This window comes from Larimichthys crocea, chromosome I (assembly GCF_000972845.2).
Source record: "Larimichthys crocea isolate SSNF chromosome I, L_crocea_2.0, whole genome shotgun sequence".
NCBI classification, from domain to species: domain Eukaryota; kingdom Metazoa; phylum Chordata; class Actinopteri; family Sciaenidae; genus Larimichthys; species Larimichthys crocea.
The window spans coordinates 1,758,909-1,779,019 of record NC_040011.1 but is presented as its reverse complement, the minus strand read 5'-3'; the positions used below and the strand labels follow the sequence as shown (position 1 = coordinate 1,779,019).

The window sequence follows — 20,111 nt, the reverse complement described above, 5'->3', positions numbered from 1 at the left end:
CTGTTAGATCTTAGTGCAGCATTTGACACCATTGACATCAAATTCTTGTTTTACAGAGTCTGGAACATCAAATTGGCATCAAAGGAACCGCCCTAAGCTGGTTTAAGTCGTATTTCTTAGATCGATCTCAGTTTGTTCACGTCAATGATGAATCCTCCATGCATACCAAGTTTGTCACGGAGTTCCACAAGATTTGTACTAGGAACACTTCTAGTTAGTTTATATATGCTTCCTTTAGGAGACATTTAGTAGGAATCACTCTTATCAATTCAATTGTTAGCCGATGACCACCCAATTATTTTATTGATCAAACCTGATAAAGCCAATCAGTTAACTAAACTCCAAAGCATGCCTTAAGGACTTAAAAAATTGGATGAGCTACAATTTTCGATGTAAATTCAGACAAAACTGAAGTTCTTGAATTGACCAAAACACTCAGAAACCTCTTTCTAAGACTAGTTTTATTTCACCCTGGGCCTCCAGCTCCACCGTAGAGATCCTGGAGTTGTTTTTGATCAGGATTGTCCTTTATGTCCACATAAAACAGATTCGAGGACTGCTTTCTTCCACTTACGTACATTGTAAAAAATCAGTTTGCATCTAGTCTCACGCGCAGGCAAAAAAACTAGTCCACACATTGGTTACTTTTAAACTGGGCTTTGTAACTCTTTGTTATCAGGCTGCCCCAATAGTCTCTTAAGACTTGTGTACAATGTACGGACAGGAACCAAGACGGTTGGTGTACCTGTAAAACAAGAATACGTACATACTACCATTTTGGGGTTCTGAGGCAGAAGACTTAGACTAAGACATCCTTGATAGAGCGTTATAGTAGGGCTGGCTCAGGTCATCCCTTAGTTATTCTGCTAAGACTGCCGGGGACTTAATGTCTCATTAATGCATGTCATAACTAAACTTCTCCCCAGAGTTTCGTTCTCTCGTCTTGCACGTTCTACTGCTGTGGTCCTGCACATTGTTGGTTGAGTGGTGCTATTTTTTTGGTAATGGTTGTTGTTGGTGCTGGGTGGTGGTAGTGGGTGGTGGTGATGATAGTTTTAGTGTTGCTCCCGGTTAATGTGTTGATTGTGGTGGGGGTGGTGGTAATGCTGTTGGTGGAAAAGGTGTAGTGGGTCAGTTTTGGTTAGTGTTGGTTTGTTTTTTGTTTGGTGGTACATGGTTTGTTGGTGATCGTTTTGGTTTTTGGTGTTTGTGGTTCTTGTTGATTAGTGGTGGTGGTTTTTTGGTGTTCTTTTTATTGGTGGGGGTAAGTGGGTGGTGTTGATGGTGGGTTTTGTGTGTTGCTGCTTGGGTGGGGGATGTTGGTGGTGGTGGCCGGATGTAAAATGGTGGTAATGGACTGACTTATAGGGGGGGGGGTGGGTGACTTAGGGCTGGGGCCTTCATCGTCTGAAGCCCCACGGCGGGTCGCCGTCGCGCACGCGCTGCTTGACAGTTGCACATACCTAAACTATATGTGAAATGTGTTGCACGCGACTATAGGGGCAGGGGCTTGCGGCTGCAAATTAAGTGCCAAGGTGCGCAACAGCGTGGCAGTGCCAATCTAGCGTTTTTCGGAGCTGTTGTTCTTGGAACTAGAAATGATAGTGATGTCCATTGTGTTGATGGGTGTGGATTGTGGTGTCCTGGTGCGGAGATAGCAGGGTTATTGTCAGCGACGGATTTGGCTATGACAAAATCCGTGTATCGTGTGCCCCCGGCGGGGGTGAACAACAATTTTTTTTTGGGCGCCCGTTGTTATCGGCCCCTCACGTTGATTGCGCCTGCTGGAATCAGTCCTATCCCCCTGCCCCCCCTCCACCTGTTGCCAACCAACATGCGCAAGCTAAAAAACCGGCCCTGGTTATTGTTTGGTGGCGTTGTTGTCATTGTTGTGTTTGGAGTAATGGTGTAGTAGTAGTGGAAATGTAGATGATGTGTTGTTATGTTTTTGGATTGTTTATTGTTGCTGGTTGGTTGTATGGTGGTGGTTACTTGGGTCAGTGGTCGTAGTTAGGAGTACTTTTGTGTTCTTTGGGATAGTGGGTGGTGTGTGGTGGCGTTTTGGGGGCTATGGGTTTGTATTGAGGGCGGCGGTCGATAACTTGCGCTCTCTCTGAATTGCGTGTTGCCTCCTCGGACCGTGAAGAGTGTTGCGAAGGCAAGGTTGTCTCAGCACAGGCTGCCGCCTCGTGTGGCGTTGGTCCGCGCATAACGGCACAAGTGCGGCCGAGCTGAGTACGATCGCGCCCTGCTTTGGCCGCGCGGCGTGCGTCCCGATCTCCGGGCCTACCTGCGGTCAGCTAGCTTCTCTCGCCGTGTCGCTAACTGGGGGCCTCGCGGGGCACTGCGGAGGGTCCAGAACTGGCTGGGGGCCAGGCGACCGGCGCGGAGAAGCGACCTACCCGCCGGCGGGGGCAAGCCCGCCCACTAGGACCGCTTGCGTACCGAGGGCTGTAGCAGGGAGAGCTGCTCTGGGCCTCCGGCCAAGCAAAGCCCGAGTGGCGCGCCGCGGGCTGCAGGGGGAAGAAGGCGGGACGCAGCCGGATCAGGCGGGGCACGGGCCCTAGCGCGCGGGGACCGTGGAGCTGAGGCGGAACACGTGCGAACGCGAGGCACGCGTGCCGGTTGGCCCGAGGACTCTCGCACCCGCGGTCGCGAGGCGGCGCGACGCGGAGGGCGCAGCCGTTGCCGCTAGCAGCGCGAGCCGCGGCCGCAATCGACGCGGGGGCGCGGTGAGGCCGGAGGGACGGGGGGGGAGGCACGGGGGGGGGGGGGGGGGGGGGGGGGGACGGCTGGGCGAGTGTTGTTTGGGTATTGACGCGGGGCTGAGGCGCCGCCGCGGCGTGCAGGAGGGGAGTAGTGAGAAAGGGTAGGGAGGGGTCATTGGTGTTATTGGTGTGGGAATGGGGGAGGTCTTGTTGTAGTGTTGCGGCTGCTGGGGGGCGCGTGGAGGGGTGGGTGTTGTTGGTGGCAGAAAGGATAGTGATGATCGTTGCTGGCTGGCTGTGGTTTGTGTTATGGGGGTAATAAGGTAGGGGCGATGAGGGGACTTGGGGTTGCTGCAGTATTGTTGGCGGTAGTGAGGGGGGTTAGTGTTGGTTAGTATGGGAGTGTAGGTGTTGGTGGAAAGGTGGGAGGACAAGGTAAGAGACAATCCTTTGTTGATGCCCTTACGGAGGGCCATTGTAACTGTGATTGTGCGATATCTCTGTGCTATGATGCACTCTAAATCCTGACTGGAAATCCTCAAATAGACTATTGTTATGGAGAAAGTCACACAGCTGATTAGCTACAGCTTTCTCAAGTATCTTAGACAGAAAGGGAAGGTTTGATTTTGGTCTGTAATTGGCTAAAACCTCTGGATCTAGAGTGGGCTTTTTAAGAAGAGGTTTAATTACAGCTACTTTCAAGGACTGTGGTACACATACCAGGTGTGGTTGACCACCTACACGACAGTGAAGATAGCTGAGAGAGCCACTGTAAAAGATTCCAGAACCAGCTGATGATTATAGTCTAACTGTAAATGGCGCACACACACTCGTGCCTCCACCACCATTTTCACCACTAACAACATCAATAACTATCACCATCACAAACAACAACGACAATACCACCAAGCGCCAACAACAACAAACAGCACTATTAACATCAACAAGCATCACCACAAACATCCCCACCACCATCTCAACCACCATTATAAACCCCTTTAGACATCACAAAGCAAAATAAGAGAAAATAAAGACAAAAGGAAAGAATGGTGCACGTTCTCATTTTGTATATCCGATAGTTCTTAAACGCAGCGTAGTAACACGTCATGCTGCGTTCAGGGTACATTGTTCCAACCGCTATTATTAGCAGCATAATAGCGGTGCTATTAGGGTGCTGGTTAGGCTAGGGCGAAAAAAGTTCGGTCCAAAATGCCAGGCCGATTTTTTGTCCCAGTCCGCCCATGCCTACGACATGTAATTCTAAATATATCAAAAATCTGAAAACTAGCACAACTTGAGCTAATATTACAGAAGTGTTTGTGTCCGACATGCACGGACACTCCGTGTTAGAATAAGGACTGTTTATCCTTCTTCCCATTCTGCTGATGTCGCGAACGCAGCAGAACAATGTCAAGTCACGTGACATGTCACAGGTCACGTTGTGTCATGTTTGCATGAAGATAATGTGTTAGAGACCTTAAATCAAATCTCTTCTGTCGTCTGACATCAGGCCATCAAACCATCCGGTCAAATATGACTTATGATTTATGATTTGTTTAATTCTAATGTTTCATATTTAAGTCCGTTATTTCACTTTTCTAAACAGTTCTTTAACATCTGGAAACTTCCGGTGTCCAGTCACAGTCACATGACTGACGAGTGACAAGTTTTTAACGTCAGGTTTTCCGGTGGAGTCACGACAGCGCGAGCAGCTTCATTCTTCTACTTTATTTAATAATGCGTGGTTTGATCTGCGGACCCAAACTTGCCGCGTGCGGGATGGTGTTGAGCACGTGGGGGGTCATAATGCTGGTGAGTGTGACTCTATGTTTGCCTCGTTCCGGAGAGCGCGACAGATTTCATTCCACGGAGTTCAACCTCAGAATGAACACACACACCTGTCACATCTGTGTGAGAGAACCATGACAGCATGCAAACACCGAATAAAGTGTATGAAAGTTTGAGCCATTGCACAGCAGCAATAAACTTTAATTCATTCATTCACTTTAATGGAGAGATGACTAAAAGTATTAATAATGATCATCATAATAATATATGTAGTGGACGTCATGCAGTTTGTACCTATTACATAAATCAATCTGCTCCATACAAACTGACCCTTATGTGACCTGAGCAACAGGAAGTGACATCATAAAAGTCTTCTAAACAACCTAGTGCAGAAGTTAGCACCTCCTCTATTAATTTCTTATATTGTCATTAATGTTGTGACGACTGATTGTCTGTCTACATCATGTCATTTTTCTGTTATCCAAGTAAATGCTGATTTAATCATAAATGCACTGTATAATCATATTCAGACACAGAAGTGCCTATATGATAAAATAATGACCACTCATAATGATAAAAGGGATTTCATGGAAAATCTCTTCCTCTAAATATTGAATGTGTTCTTAATGTTGTGGGCGCTTCACAAAAATCATACATTTGGTCAAAAATGAGAAAATGTCCAAATCATATGAGCTTGTGGGTTTAATTAGAATATAATCGTCTCATGAGAAGTTGAATCAATATTTGACATGTGACGAGTTTAAATACATTTTGGCTGAGGGACGTCTCCTGTGTACACAGACATAAAGCCTGTGTTTAACAATTACACAGAATATTAACTGAACGTTAATTCAGTGTTGGTCTAATGTTATAGTCAGACTTCATGTCGTGACTTCACTGTGTCGCTCTCATTTCCCAGGCCTTGCTGGGGATTTTCTTTTCCACACATTCAGCAGTGCTGATTGAAGACGTACCTTTGACTGATGAAGACTTCGACCCGTAAGACAGATCTCTAAATGCTAAACGAACGTTAGCACTCCATATGATAAAATGATACATTTTGCCAAGCTGGGCTAACCACATCTATCAAATGTAGAAGCAGTCCTTCTATTGTATGGCAGATGGAGTGAGTTCAGTGTTTTATGTGTGTCATGTTCTTCTTCCCCTCAGTAAAAACCCTCCTCAGGTGATCTATGAACTGTACAACAAGGTGGGCTACAACTGCTTCATAGCAGCTGCTGTCTACGTCCTGTTTGGATTCTTCTCCTGCTGCCAGATGAGGCTCAACAAGAAGAAGGTCATTTCATTTCCTCATCTGTTTGACTTTCTTATTACTGAGCTTTGTTCAAAGAGTCAGCCCATGAGGGTCGGTTCACTCAAACTACACACATTAATGTGTTGGACAGAACAAATGAAGCATTTGTGAGTCCATCTTTAATCAGTGTAATATTCCATGATTATGGTGTCCTCACATGTGTTGTTGGCCTGTTGTCCTTTAGGAGTACCTGGTGCACTAGTACCACCTGCTGGACTGAGGAGCTCCCAGCAGCACCCTGGATCTGTTCTGATGAGTGACTTCTATTTCAGGGTTTCAAATTCATAATCAGAGTCTGAATACTGTGAGTGCAGATCATTGTTATGCACCTTCATGTATGTAATTCTACCTCTTATCACAAGTGCTGAAATGATTTTGATTGTGGTCATAAAAACTAAAAACGACCCTCTGGAACTGAAATGTTTGTTAAACTAATTATTTAAATTATTTTGTATTACCTTTTCATACCTAATGTACAAGAGAACGTATGTGATTAGTGCCAATGTCCAATGCTTGGAATGTTGTTTAGCACATGCTGAAAAGTGTCACAGTGTGTGTGTGTGTGTGTGTGTGTGTGTGTGTGTGTGTGTGTGTGTGTGTGTGTGTGTGTGTGTGTGTGTTCAGATGTAACAGATGGTAACCATCAGAAGCAATACTATGTTCACAGCATTTCACTCAAACGTATATATTTCATGTTTGGTAGACATTAAAACCATTAAATAAAGCTTGAACATATATAGATTACACAACAAGTTAAACTTTTTTCAAAGACGCTGGCTATGATCTCAACGTGTCTGCTTGTGGTGGACAGTTCATTTATTGTCTTTTCAAATTAGAAACTGTCTAATTAAAGACTTGCAGAATATTACTAACTAATATAACTAGATGTTCTACAGCATTGAGTAACATAAGCATCTCAGCACAGAGTGAATCCTGCATGGAGTGAACTCTTTCTATATGGTGATGCTGTTTTCAATCCGGCTGGGCAGGAGGAAAAGGTACTGAAGCTCCAGTCCTTCATTCTGTTTTAGGATGTGTTCCTCGATCTCTTTCAGCTCTTTTCTGAACTTGTCAATCAGCTCCAGGGCCCGTCCCTCAGTGAAGTGCTCCTCTGTGTATTGGCCCAAAGGAATCTAGGCAGAAAGAAACAGGAAGCTGCGTAAAAATGAGGGATTTCTATTGGCTGAGGTTACTGTGGAATAACCAAAATGTTTTTGTCAATGAAACAACTTAAATAATAATGATACTTTAATTATATAGAACTTTTCATTTTTCAAAAACATAAAGTGTCTGTATCATCGGCATCAGTATAATGTTATAGGAGCAATAGAGCATATTAGGACCAGAACACTCAGTGCAAACAAGGGAGCAGACACAGCTGCTGTGTTATCAGCAGTCACTGTCAGTTTACTGCCATCAGACTGTTTCCTGGTGTTACAAAGAGCCAGTCTGTCTCCACTCAAACTGTTCACTGTTCACACTGACAAGATGATTTTAATACATCACAACTTGTTTGGAAGCCAGTCCTGGTCCAGTGTGCATCTTACACACCTCCAGGTCTCACACAACAGACTTTCAGTGAAGTGAGACGTCTTGTGTCAGCTGTTAAATCTTTGAAACAAGAACTATTTCCAAGCATTTCCATAGATTCTGGGTTGTTTATTATTATTATTATTATTATTATTAGTCTAGTTAGTCTAGAATATCTAGTTTATTCATGAAAAACAAACAAAATCAGATCCATTCATCATCATCTAGACTGTCACCGTTCATCTCGTGTATATATTTTCTTCTTGATGTGTTGACATTGTTACTCATTTCATGATACAACCTAATTACGCTTATTATTGTCCCTTTCTCTCTCTAACTTCATGGCGGATGTCTGTCCACCATGATCTGGGTTCTCACTCGATGTTCCTGCCTCTTAAAGGAAGTTTTTCCTTGCCACTGTCACCAAGTGCATGCTCATGGTGGGAATTCTTGGGTCTCTGTGAATTATGTTAGAAATAGTACGGTCTAGACCTGCTCTATATGGATAGTGTCATGACATAACTTCTGCTATGATTTGGTGCTATGTAAATAAAATTGAATTGAATTGAATTGAATTGAATCGAATAATTTGGTCACTTATAAGCGATGGGAATCAGACAGAGATAGACTCACTGCATCTGGCTGTGCTCGCCCCAGATGCCACGTGATAGCCATCTGCACACAGGACTGGCTGACATCAGGAAGTGTGGCCATAATCATCTCCATTGTAACAGCATCTTTGTCTGTCGGTGGGGGTTGTCTCATGGTGCAGGGGGTGTTGGGGACCCAGGCACACCAGTCAAACTGGAAGAAAATGAGTTCAAATGTTCTCTTCTTCAGCACTCAGACATCTCTGACCCGGCAGCAGCCATAAACATCAAGTGAGTAAGTGTTCAGCACCTGTCCATTGTTAGTAGCAGCATGCTGGACTGTACTGGTGAAGATGGCCACTGTCAGCAGGGTGGACAGTTCCTCTTTGGTTCTGAGCTTACTGGGCAGACCTGAACATACATCCACCACCAAGTGTTAGATGCACAAATAATACATTGTTTCTTCTGCCTCTTTATATGCTGCACTTTATATGATCATAATTTATTATACAAATCCAGAACCCAGTACATACGTTATATCTAGCACTGTTTAGCATTCATGTTTTTTAAAATTAATGTAAATTGGGCCCCCAATGCATGCTAGACTAATTGTAAGAGTTACAGTGCGATATTTTCATTTCCCCATATAACACAGCTGCATAGTGCCGTGAATTTGAACTGTAAAACGAAAGCTTAAGATCTTGTTTAAACAACATGGATATTATGATATAAGAAGAAAATGGAGGATCAGTAACAGACCAAAGCTGGGGAGCTCTGTGAAGCCTTCCTGTGATATGTCTCTGAACCAGGCTTGGAGCTCCAGGTCCTCCTGCACATCCTGGTCTGACTGGTAATACAGGCTTACCATATCTGAGACAAAACTAAAAAGAAAGAGGTACAGCTGGGTGGTGAATCAGAGTTTCTAATCGTTAGCATTAAGTGAACTTATGTGCAAAATTTAAACACAGATATTTGAAACTTAAAAAAAAAAGATTTTAATATTCCATTTGGTTCACAGTCAGATCACATCTGTTTCCATCTACCCCTTTTTTGTCACACTTATATATCACTATATATCACTTATATATACACTTTATATATCAACTGAACCACAAACTGGAACAACAAACAAAAATACCTCTTAACATTGAGAACATAGTACCCATGGTGTCAAGTCCCAATGCTTTTGACATTTGATAGTCTTTTTTTTTTTTTTCAGGTAAAATTGACCTGGAGTCAATTTGCATGAACTGGTGTCATTTCTCTTCCTTGTCACATATCACTGGTTTAAACTATCTCCATATAGATAAAACCTAAAAGGTAATATTTTGTTTAATCTGGAAACAGTCTCCACACACACACTTTCTTATATTCTACACTGTGATTAACACCAAAACTATGAAATGACACATGCTATATAATATAAATATATTTGTAAACCAGGCAAAATATGTTTTATAGTTTAGATTATTTTGCTTTGATGACAGCTTTGCATATTCTTGGTAATCTATCAACCTGGAATGATTTTTCAACAGTCTTGAAGGAGTTCTCATATATGTTGACTTGTTGGCTACTTTCACTCAGCAGTCCAAGTCATCCTAAATCATCTCGATTGGGTTTAGGTCAGATGACTGTGGAGGCAAGGTCATATGATGCAGCACTCTGGGTCATTGTCCTGATAAAAAACAAATGATGGTCCCACTAAGCTCAAACTAGATAGGATGGCATGTCACTGCAGACATGCCATCCCCCCCCCCTTTACCTTAAGGCACTTTATGTTAAACAATCCTGTATAAAACCATGCAAAATGACAAAATGATAAGGCTTTCAGCAAGCTCTCACTTATTAAATGATATTCTGTGATTAGACTTTCTACATGCTTGGCCACATTTCACTCAGGAATACATCACATAAGAAAAAGATGCTCTAACTTCACTGTTAAAATCTCCCAGATCACTTTGTCTCCCAACTGCTAGTGTGTGTCACAGTGTCTGTTATGTACAGTACCTGTGTATGGCCTCCCACAGCATCAGGCTGTGTTCTCTGTAGAAATATTTTGGAAGCTGGGAGACTCCTCTGTCAGAGAAGTCGTTGTGGGGCTGGAGAGAGCGGTAGGTCAGCACCTTGTACTCCCTCTGAGCCAGAATCAACAGGCCATCACCACCTGTAGACACAACCTACACACAAACATGACCATCATTAGCAGCACTAATCAATCAACAACAGATTGTTTAACATAAAAGCTGAGTTTAGTTTTCATTTCTGTTCTCATTTCTTAACACATAAAGGCCACAACACATAAGTTCAAACTCTTCAAAATACCAGTCCAGAGTGACACACCCGTTTGAAGATGCCATTAGCAGAGATGAGCTGAGTGCGCCCCCTACAGTTGATCTCAAGAGTGTAGCGCAGATGAGGAGTCAGAAGCTGCAGCAGGAAGACAGCTCAGGGTAAAATAATATATAATAATAATATAATGGTGTTAGTGCTGTTATTTAGACGATGGGTATATAAAATGTGTGTGTGTGTGTGTGTGTGTGTGTGTGTGTGTGTGTGTGTGTGTGTGTGTGTGTGTGTGTGTGTGTGTGCGCATGTTTACCTTATATATTGGGTGGACAGCAGGCAGCTGTCTCAGAGTAGCCACAAAATACCTCTATGACCAGGTGAGTCCTGAGCAGGTGAGACAGCAGCTGGAACACCTGGACTCAGCGTGACGCACCCACATCTTGGCCAATAGCCAGGCCAGGGGGGGGTCTCTTGCAGAAATATGGGTGCGTCCAGGCCTGGAGTCTGCTCTAGCTGAGGACAAGAAGGGGAAACTATTCCAGGAAGTCCGATTCACTCTAAAAGGGGAACTGAACTTTACATATTTAGAACCTCTCAGACCATATGAATTTCAGATGGTAGTCACCATGTTCACAGATATTTTTTAAAAATAAATAGTTCTAAAAAAAAAATGACATTCACTATTCTCAATCATCATACTCTCATATTCAACAAGTTTACTTTTAGTAAAATGTTGTGTTGTCAGATTGACTCCATTTTATAATATTTGTATATATATATATAATATATAATATATATATATATATATATATATATATATATATATATATATATATAAAGAATGTGTAAAAAAAAAAATTTAATATTATGTATAAAATTACATTTAGTATGGTCATTTGTGTAAACATGCTTTTATTCAATATTCTCAAATATTATGGATCAGTGATCAACTTCATTGTCAATGCTGCTATATATACAAGACATACACAGAACTGGAATAGCGTTTTCCCTCAAATCCTTGGTGCAAACAGCAATAAACATGAAATATAAAATCTAATATAATGATGCTGAGTGAGTTTATTTAGTTTTTCAGTATACTGTAGGTCTATGGCCATGATGGTGTGAATGATATACCTGAATAGCGATAGGTATAAGTCCATCTGGGTGTTGGTACAGCAGACAGAGTGGAGCAGCAATGTACTGAGGTTTACCCCTGATGGTGTTGGTGGGAACACCATCAATGATGGCATAGTCTAGCAAGTAGATATTTCCTGCCTGGACAAGAAAGAAGCAGGAAGTCAGGAAGAATGTGAACATGGAAGGAGCACGTAGTATGAGATGAATGAATCATTTCGTAGACCATTTCTCCACCTTGAGTTCTTTGTCCAAGTTGGTTCTGGCAGCCATGGAGTTCTGCACCATGTCTGCGGTGACAGGAAAGTTATCTGGCAGTTTCTTGCACCTCTGGATCATCCTTGGGTTAGAGCCATTCATACACTGGTAGCCAAAGAACCAGTCTTCCTTCCAATGCTCCATACAAAACTCTGATGCAAACACACACATACTGGGTAAGAAAAAAGTGCTGGAGCTTTCTCTCATTGGACAGTCTCTCAAAGGCATTTATTGTCACACCGCGGTGAGGTCAAGCTGGGTTTTTGTTCTGTCTCGTCATTTCCTGTTTTATTTTGATATTTACCTGCCCTCTCGTTTCAGGTCACTTGCCCTTCCTCATGTGTCACTGGTCTGATTGTCTGCGTCTCCCTTTGTCTTGTGCTAAAGTGTTTCGTCTTTCGATCGTGCACCAAAGCTGTTTCCAAGCCTTGCCACAGTCATAGCGTTTCTGCTTGTGAGTTTTTGTTTTCTCCTCATAAGAGTGATTTTTTTGTTGTAATTTTCTTAGTCTAGCTTTTGATCCATAGTTCTTAGTTTAGTTGTTTTTTTCAGCCTCCCTTGGAGAGATTTCAATTAATGTTTTGCAGCCTTTGATTTTCCTCGTTGTGAGTGATTTTGATAATTTTTTCATAAACCAGTTTAGAGTTTTTCCTCATTGGAGTGTTTTTGTTTTCCTTAGTTTAGGTCAGTTTTTAGCATCACTCTGTCGAGAGGGCTTTGTTGTCTCAAAATAAATCTGCTTACTGACACCTCAGCTTCTGAGTCCTGTTTTGAGTTCTGGCCTGACATTTATACTGTTGCACTTAGTTCACAACCCGGGCATAGCCACTACGAAAGACGGATCATATTTGTAAGCTACAAAGGGAGATGTGACATCATACAGAGGCCTTCACCTTTAGCCAAAGCAGAATGCTAGTAGAACCTGTGTAGTTGACATCAGAAATGAAAAACTGTAACAAACCACTGATGGTAAATAGTCATGTTCTTATAGGAAACCAACATGACAGAACTGTATTCACATGTAAGTCTCCAGAAGGACTTAACATTTCCACTGAATGGATGTCACAGGGGTTGTCTAATTTTTCCTGAACATACGTCATCACATTTAAAATATGAAATAATCACATGGAGATTTAAAAGGACAAGTGAAAAAGCACACTCTCATATCAGGCATATAAAACAGGACAAGACCTTCTACTGTGGAAGATTTAAAATGCCTAAATACATTTTCTCTATGCATGCATTTAAAGCATCACAATAAAAGAAACATTGTTAAATGTTAAATCAGTTATTAAGATTTTAGGCTTTAATGTTATGTGATGTAATGTTTTGGGTCAGTGACTCAATGTCTTATCATTGATTTGTTTAAATGAATACCTGGTTGCACCGCGACTGTTATCAGCTGTGCTACCTGTATTGTAACGATGGGAAATTTACTGAATAACTTTTTTATGTTTCTGCTTCTTGACATTTTGTGAGTTTGTTTGTTTATTTAATTGAGTAAAAACAAACAAAAAAACTATGAGAGTTTCTGAAACACCTAGCAAACTCATCCCTGGGAAGGGGACACACACCTGCACAAATATGTTTGCAGAGTAACATCCAACATTCCAGGTATAGACTTCCAAAATATAAGGTATAGACTTCCAAAATATAACTAGGCAATCAGAAAATGAATTGTCTCGGCAGGTTTCCTGGGCCATTAGAGTTGAGATAAGTGAACCTTGAGCAGTTCCATCAGGGTTGGACTTTCAAGCATCTGTAGACAAACAGCTCAACAAACTGTCAGACGAGACATCAAGAAACATCTGTGATACGAGGATATAGTATGTGCATAATGGGCTTCACTTTTAAATCCATGATCAAATGTTGTTCATGTGGATTGAAATCAGCCTCTATCAGGAGGAGTTTGTTTTTGCATGGTGGTAAATGAGGCTATACATTTATGATGACTGTGAGGAAACAAACAGATTTAAATATGCATAACTCCATCTTTGGAATTCAGTGTTGGATTGTGTGATTAAATCTAACTGAAATGAAATTTGATATTAAGAGGTTTATGACAGTGTGGATTATCTTGCACAAAGTCTGTAGCCTAACAATTTGTATGTAGGTATTGAACACCAGCTTGTGTCTTGTTACAGCTCACACCCTTCATAAATCTACATTATGGTTGTACAGTAGTACAGTTGACTGTGAATAAAATGTTGTTTTACTGCTTATTTTTTCATTAAATATGAAAAACCAGCCAACTAGTGAAAATAACATCATGCTGAGTTTTTCTCCTGTCCTCCACAATTTTTTTTGACTCACCACCAGCCACTGCTTAGGAGTGTGTGCATTTACCCACCAGCTATGGGGCTTCGCAGCTTCCAGAAGATCCGTTTGAAATCTTCCAGGTCATTCCAGGTCTTCCCAAACCTGATGGCCAACTTCTTCAGAGACAACTCCAGCAAGCTGATAAGAAGAAAGGGTGTCTGATTATACTGAACAAACACTCATCTGGGGACGAGAAAGCCAACCTCTCCGAATTAATCTGTTTATTTTAGTAGTAAGACTGAGGTTGAGTATCAAGAGGCAATTCCACACGACTTACGCATATTGTAAGGAATGTTCAAAGTCGCTCCTCTTTTCATTTTCAAAGCGGGCATCTTGGGGTAAATCTGCTTCTGTTTTAGCATCAATGCATCTGGGAATCCCTGGAGCCCATGTTAGCCATCTGAAAGACAATATAGCATAGTGAAACACAAACATGAATACATAAAAATCTTTAAGCCAGCCACTCTGGAAAGTGAAGCCATATATTTGTGTTGTTATATGTGTTGGACCTGTAAGTCGTTTGTCTCTCCTGCAGCTCTGACTTCCTGTGTGCCAGCAGCTGAGTTAAGGAGTCCGCCCTCAGTGTCTTTGCTATATAGAAGCAGACAGAAAAGTACACCTTAAGCAAGAAATGGAATGGAAATCTTTCAACTTTGTAGATTATTGTGTTAAGAATGTGGTCACATGCAGGCTTATCTGATCATTTTCAGGTTACAAAGCATACAAACATGGTTTTCCAGTTACAGATTAAGATCACTTTTCTGTTATTCTACGGTGGGGATGACAGTTCCAGTCTCGTCTTACTATTACACAACATTAGAAAACAGTTCAAAGAATGAGGAGATGAATGTCACTGGCTTTCTACTAAACAGAACCCACTGCATGATTCTTGACAATCTCAAACTATTCCATCAATGAAGCCTACTACTACCCCCACTACACAAAGGTTCACACACCTCTAGTCTATTCTGCATACTGCATACTCAGTTGGGAGTTGGTCATGATAGTACAATTTACCATTAGTAGATTATTCTGTATAACTAGAATCTTTCCTACCTGTTCCCTCTCTTATCTCCACCTTGATGTCTCCTATAAGCCAGCGATAACAAGGGAAAGTCATTACTTTGTCTTCTCCTGGAGGCTCGACTGTGATGTAACGACAGAACCAGTTATCTTCCACCCAGTACCTCTGTTTCTCAAGTCTGACCAGGAGCAGGGAGCCTAATGGTGACGGGCTGGTCACCTTGTACTGATCCACCTGTTTGAGATGAGGATGGAGAAGCTTTAAAAGTAGTCTGACATGTAAACATGGACAAACACTACTAAGCTTCACAAACTAAAACATTCAAACAATGAACAGAATGTGTCAGATAAACCTGTAGTCATTCCAGCCTTAATAATTTGATTTGAAAACTTCCTTCTTGTCCCTCCCTTATCCGCCAACCATCCATCATCCTTGTTTTTCTCTTTCTCCAGGAAAGGTGTTTCCAGACTACATGTATCTGTTTCCTGTTCACATGCCCAGACCACCTCAACTGCCTCTTATTTATATAACAAAGTAACAGTTCTAAGATCCTTCTGATGCTTGAATTCCTCTGCCAGCTGCTGGTCTGTTGGTCATTACTCAAGGCTCCTAAACCATGATGAGGGCTGGCTGATAACCCTGTACAAGGTCAACAGCTTCGCATTCAGACTTAGTGAGATTTTCTACTTTTTGAAAAGGGCACAAATGTTTTGGACAGGTCTTATGACTGCCAGTCTATGTCTTCTGCTTGTCACTGTTCAATCACTCAGAGGTACACATACACACACTTACTGCTCCTCGGCAGAAGTCCAGTCCAGGGTTGTCCAGCAGGGTGCGTTCACTCTCACCTTTCTCTCCCACCAGGGTCACATAGATGTAGTTGTTGGTGCCTGAGTACTCTGATGTACCCGTTGCTACTGTTACAGTGTAGACTTCCATCTAAGGACATTAACACACACACAGCATGCTGATAACCAAGGGTTCAGTTGACAGCATGTGGGTATACATGCTAGTGGACTGGAGCAGTAATATTTTGTTGCGTATAAAGTTCTCCTGATCAGCACTGTCCATCATATTGCTATTTTAAACCCTGTGTGTTATCTTAACTAATTCTCTGAGGCCTGAGCCCAACACAACTCATGCACTTTATCCAGGGGGCCCAAATATCAAAGATTCTAACTAGTGAGTTCACCTGCCTCAAACCATTGCTAACATGCTGCAAAAAATGCTGCATAAAACCAAGCCCACCACCGTGCAGTCTCATACACAGCAAGTACTTTTTGACATGGCATTTATAATGAGTCATGGCTGAATAAAAATTGTTTTGTAAAACAAACATCCAATTTACTGTTATCACAGTAAAATATCAGCAGTGCAGCGTTTGTATTTGCATGGAAGCCACTGCTTTCACAGGAAATGTTTAGTTTAGATGATAAACTTTTTTTTCCCCTCATGAGTTTATACTTTATATAAACTCATATATTATCTTACACCGTTGAGTATTTCATAGGAGAAATGGACAAAATGGACAAACTGTAGTTATTATAGTTACTGTTATTTATTTATGTTAGTTATTGCTGCACATTCTGTGAAGGTACTGATGTGCTAATGTGACTGTTCTTTCCTGGTAACAATTTGAATATCATTTCAGCATGTAAACCACACCAACAACAGAGAAGCAGTGTGACAGCTCACATACCTGCACTACGTGACCAAGATCATGACAAATGATAGGCTTTAATGTTATGTGTTCATATTCTATAGCACTCATACCAGCTTCTGTCTTGACATATCTTACTATAATGTAGTTAAATATTATTCACAAAGTGAAATAATCTTTAATGTTATGTGGATAAGATAAGAACAGATATGATGTACTTTGTTGACAAACTTTGATAGATCAAATTCAGATGAAGTGATCAAATTAATAACAATAAAAACCGTAAGAAGGACTTAGTCAAGATGTGTTCATGGAAACAATATGACTGCTGATATGGACCTTCGAAATAAAATGCGGGTGGGTTAGATCATGTTACATATGATTTATGTATTCGCATGACCGATTGTCAAACTGATCACTTAATTAGTTAATTGATTTGTTTCTTTCTTTGTTTTTCACTCTTCAAAGTTTCAGTGAACAGTTGTAGGGCCCAGTGTGGAGGAGACTGCCGTTCATAACAGCATATATTTTCATACATTACTGCATCTTGTTTGTGTACTTTGAACCAACATGTCACTGCTACACCAACACACTGTGTTGCAGCAGCAACAAGACCACTGTCTACATGGATTCTGTATTAACAAAGTATTGTCTGCAAAGTTAACAATACAGTTAAGTACACAGTATAATGGTAAATGGACTTGTATTCATATATATCTACTGACAGTCACAGCACTTTCACACACTGATGGCAGAGGCTGGCATGGATGGGGCAATTTGGGGTTCTGTATTTCTGTATTCTGTATAAGGACATTTCAACTGTCATCAAACCAGTAACCCTCTGATAATTAGATGACCCACTCTGCTGCAGTGCCCTAATGTTCTCATTTATGTACACTTTTGGAATTTGTCCTGTCTGCTTTTTGTCAAGTTGGTGGTCGCTTGGGGTGACTGTGGCTCAGAGGCAGAGCGGGTCGTCCACTAATCAGAAGATCGGTGGTTCAATCCCCTCCTGCATGCATTCTGCGTTGAAGTGTCCTTGGGCAAGATACTGAACCCCAAACTGCTCCTGAAGGCTGTGCCATCGGTGTATAAATGTGTATGAATGCTTAGATCCTCAAACTGATGAGCAGTTGGCACCTTGCACGGTAGCCAATGCCATCAGTGTATGAATGGGTGAATGAGATATGTAGTGTAAAGTGCTTTGAGTGGTCGGAAGACTAGAAAGGTGTTATATAAGTACAGTCCATTTACATTGCTGTGGAAACATGAACAAACCATCCATCCATACAGGCAATTTAGATTCACTGATCAACTTATTAAATGCATGTTTTTGGACTGTGACAGGAAACCAGTCTTTATATATTGCTGATGGAAGTTAGAGATTAAAAGTTGTCAGCAGCTGTTGACAAAACAATCTAACCACAAGGTTAGTAGTTCAGTTGGAGCTCTCAGTCCTCATACAATCCTCTCCAACAGAGTTTGCTCAACAAATGCACAATTCACTTGGGTGGTTGTACATGCAATTAAAAAATGCTCATGAAATAGGTGGATGGAAAGACACTTTATGATGGTCACAGTCAAAATTCTTTTTAAAACAGTAAGTAATGTCAGAAAGTAGTAGAAAGTAAAAGTAGTTAAAGTAGAATAAAAGCACATTCATCAAATTGAAAAAATACTGAGTGTTATAAGTTTGAAGGCATGTGTGAAAATATGGAAATGCTCAAATCTAATTTCAAACAAAATCTCACCCAGTTTTTCCTGTTGATGTAGCATATGAGCATCAGAGCTTGTCCAAAGTAGATAATCACAGTCAGCTATAGATGATATTTAGTGTCACTGAGGTGGAGGAAGCCCAGAAACAACAGAAAAACACTCACCTTACTTGCAATTGTATTCACAGTGAGTATCAGTTTCTTTCTCTTCTTTCCTGGATTTCCTTTGGCTCTGTTTGTCGTCTGGCCCTCTTTTTACCTTCTACTCACCGTGTCCTGTTACTTCAAACTTTCTCTTTCAGTTTTTACACAGCTGTACAGTTATCTGGTCAGAATGTTTTTTTTGTCAATCTAACAAACAAATGACAAATGTAGAAATCCTCCTCCGTTTCTCTGCTGCCAGTTTAGACTCACTGCCTCATTCTTCACTGCTCAAATGACTTTCTTTCTCATACTGCCCTCAATCAGGGCTTTGTGTAGTCGCACCTTTCTCTGCAACAGAGGGGGAGAGAGAGAGACAGACAGAGAGAGAGAGAGAGAAAGAGGGAGGGAAAAGGGAAGTTCGATATCAGGGCTGCATACCAGCAGCCTCTGTGAAACTTCAGGATCGAGCATGAACTGTCTTTCACACCAGTTTCAGTTACATTTGGTAACATGGGAAGCCTGATGATGACCACATCCCCTTCATGATGATGTAACCACAGCTGTGTCATAACACTAAAGACTGATTTAAGGATGTTTATGCACTTGTGTTTTGGTTAGGCTACTCATAACTTTTAAGCTGGTAGAAGCTCAGGAAGAGCGAGCACAAAATAAAGGAACAAACTTCACTTCTATCTTTGTAACAAGCACAATAAAATGCTCTGCTCAGTGAACAACATAATGCAATATAACTCAGTGAAAGCAGTTAAGTGCTGTCATCACACAAAGGTCTAGTCATAAAACAGAATGATTACCAGATATTCCCTTAATAAACAGTGAAGGATGAAAAGTATAATACAGCAGCTGTGAGAAGCAGAAGAGAGCAGAAGCTAAAACATGTCAGTCATTCATCTAACCTGACCTCACATCCTTTTTGCATTGTGACAACAAGAGCACTTCCTGCATTGGTACTACACGCTGCCATTAAATGTAAATCATTAGGTACATCATCATGAGGTTGTAGAACTGATCCCTGAGTAAATAGTCTCAAATGAAGCGCTGACCTTCCTGATGTCTTTGCTCTTTTTGGGTGTTGTCTCAGCTGTCACGCTGAGGTCAGAAACATTTGACTCCTTCCTCTTGGCTTCATGGCTGCCTTTTTCTCTGTCCCTGATCTATAACAGAGACAGGAAAATCACCCCACATCTTTTGGTAACACATCCCACTCCAAACTGTCCCATAGGTGTTAAAGTATCCCTGAAATCTCCTAAAGGCCCGCTGGAATCTCTCACAGGCCCGTCAGCTACACACATATTTAATACTGTTTGGGAGTTGAGTAATAGTGCAACAATTCTCTCAGTTTTGTCTGTTGATTCAGTTCATATCATATTCAAAGTCACTGTTTTCTGTTTTGGGTCTTGTATTTTGTCCATTTCAGCCATTTTTCTTCATGTTGTGCTTCTTGCAATCTCAGATGATGTGTTATTTTGTAAGCTTTTTAAAAAAAAAATTTCGATAGAGGCAGCTGAAGAGTGACAGGAATGTGGGGAGAGAGAGATGGGGACTGACATGCGGGAAAGAGCCACAGGTCGGATTCGAACCCTGGTCTGCAGTGGCCAAGAATCTCTTTTACAGGCTATTAA

At 41.5% G+C, this 20,111-nt stretch overlaps 2 protein-coding genes across 2 annotated transcripts; one reads left to right on the top strand and one right to left on the bottom strand.

Moving 5' to 3' along the window:
- Nucleotides 1–4,142: 4,142 nt before the first annotated feature.
- On the top strand, nt 4,143–6,212 carry LOC113747111 (ribonuclease kappa-A-like). The gene is made up of 4 exons (XM_027285464.1): nt 4,143–4,520; nt 5,416–5,495; nt 5,667–5,793; nt 5,996–6,212. The coding sequence occupies exons 1-4, from the start codon at nt 4,446–4,448 to the stop codon at nt 6,011–6,013; spliced, it is 300 nt and encodes a 99-aa protein (XP_027141265.1). The 5' UTR covers nt 4,143–4,445; the 3' UTR covers nt 6,014–6,212.
- A 268-nt stretch (nt 6,213–6,480) lies between these two features.
- Nucleotides 6,481–18,840, bottom strand: alox12 (arachidonate 12-lipoxygenase). Its single transcript, XM_027285461.1, is given in 18 exon segments — nt 6,481–6,944; nt 7,975–8,145; nt 8,242–8,342; nt 8,691–8,812; nt 9,939–10,108; nt 10,272–10,358; nt 10,531–10,573; nt 10,575–10,635; nt 10,638–10,691; nt 10,694–10,730; nt 11,352–11,492; nt 11,589–11,761; nt 13,960–14,066; nt 14,206–14,328; nt 14,438–14,519; nt 14,985–15,186; nt 15,745–15,891; nt 18,493–18,840. Coding segments are annotated over 17 exon segments (2,001 nt in total). The 5' UTR covers nt 18,493–18,840; the 3' UTR covers nt 6,481–6,764.
- Between the last annotated feature and the right edge of the window lie 1,271 nt (nt 18,841–20,111).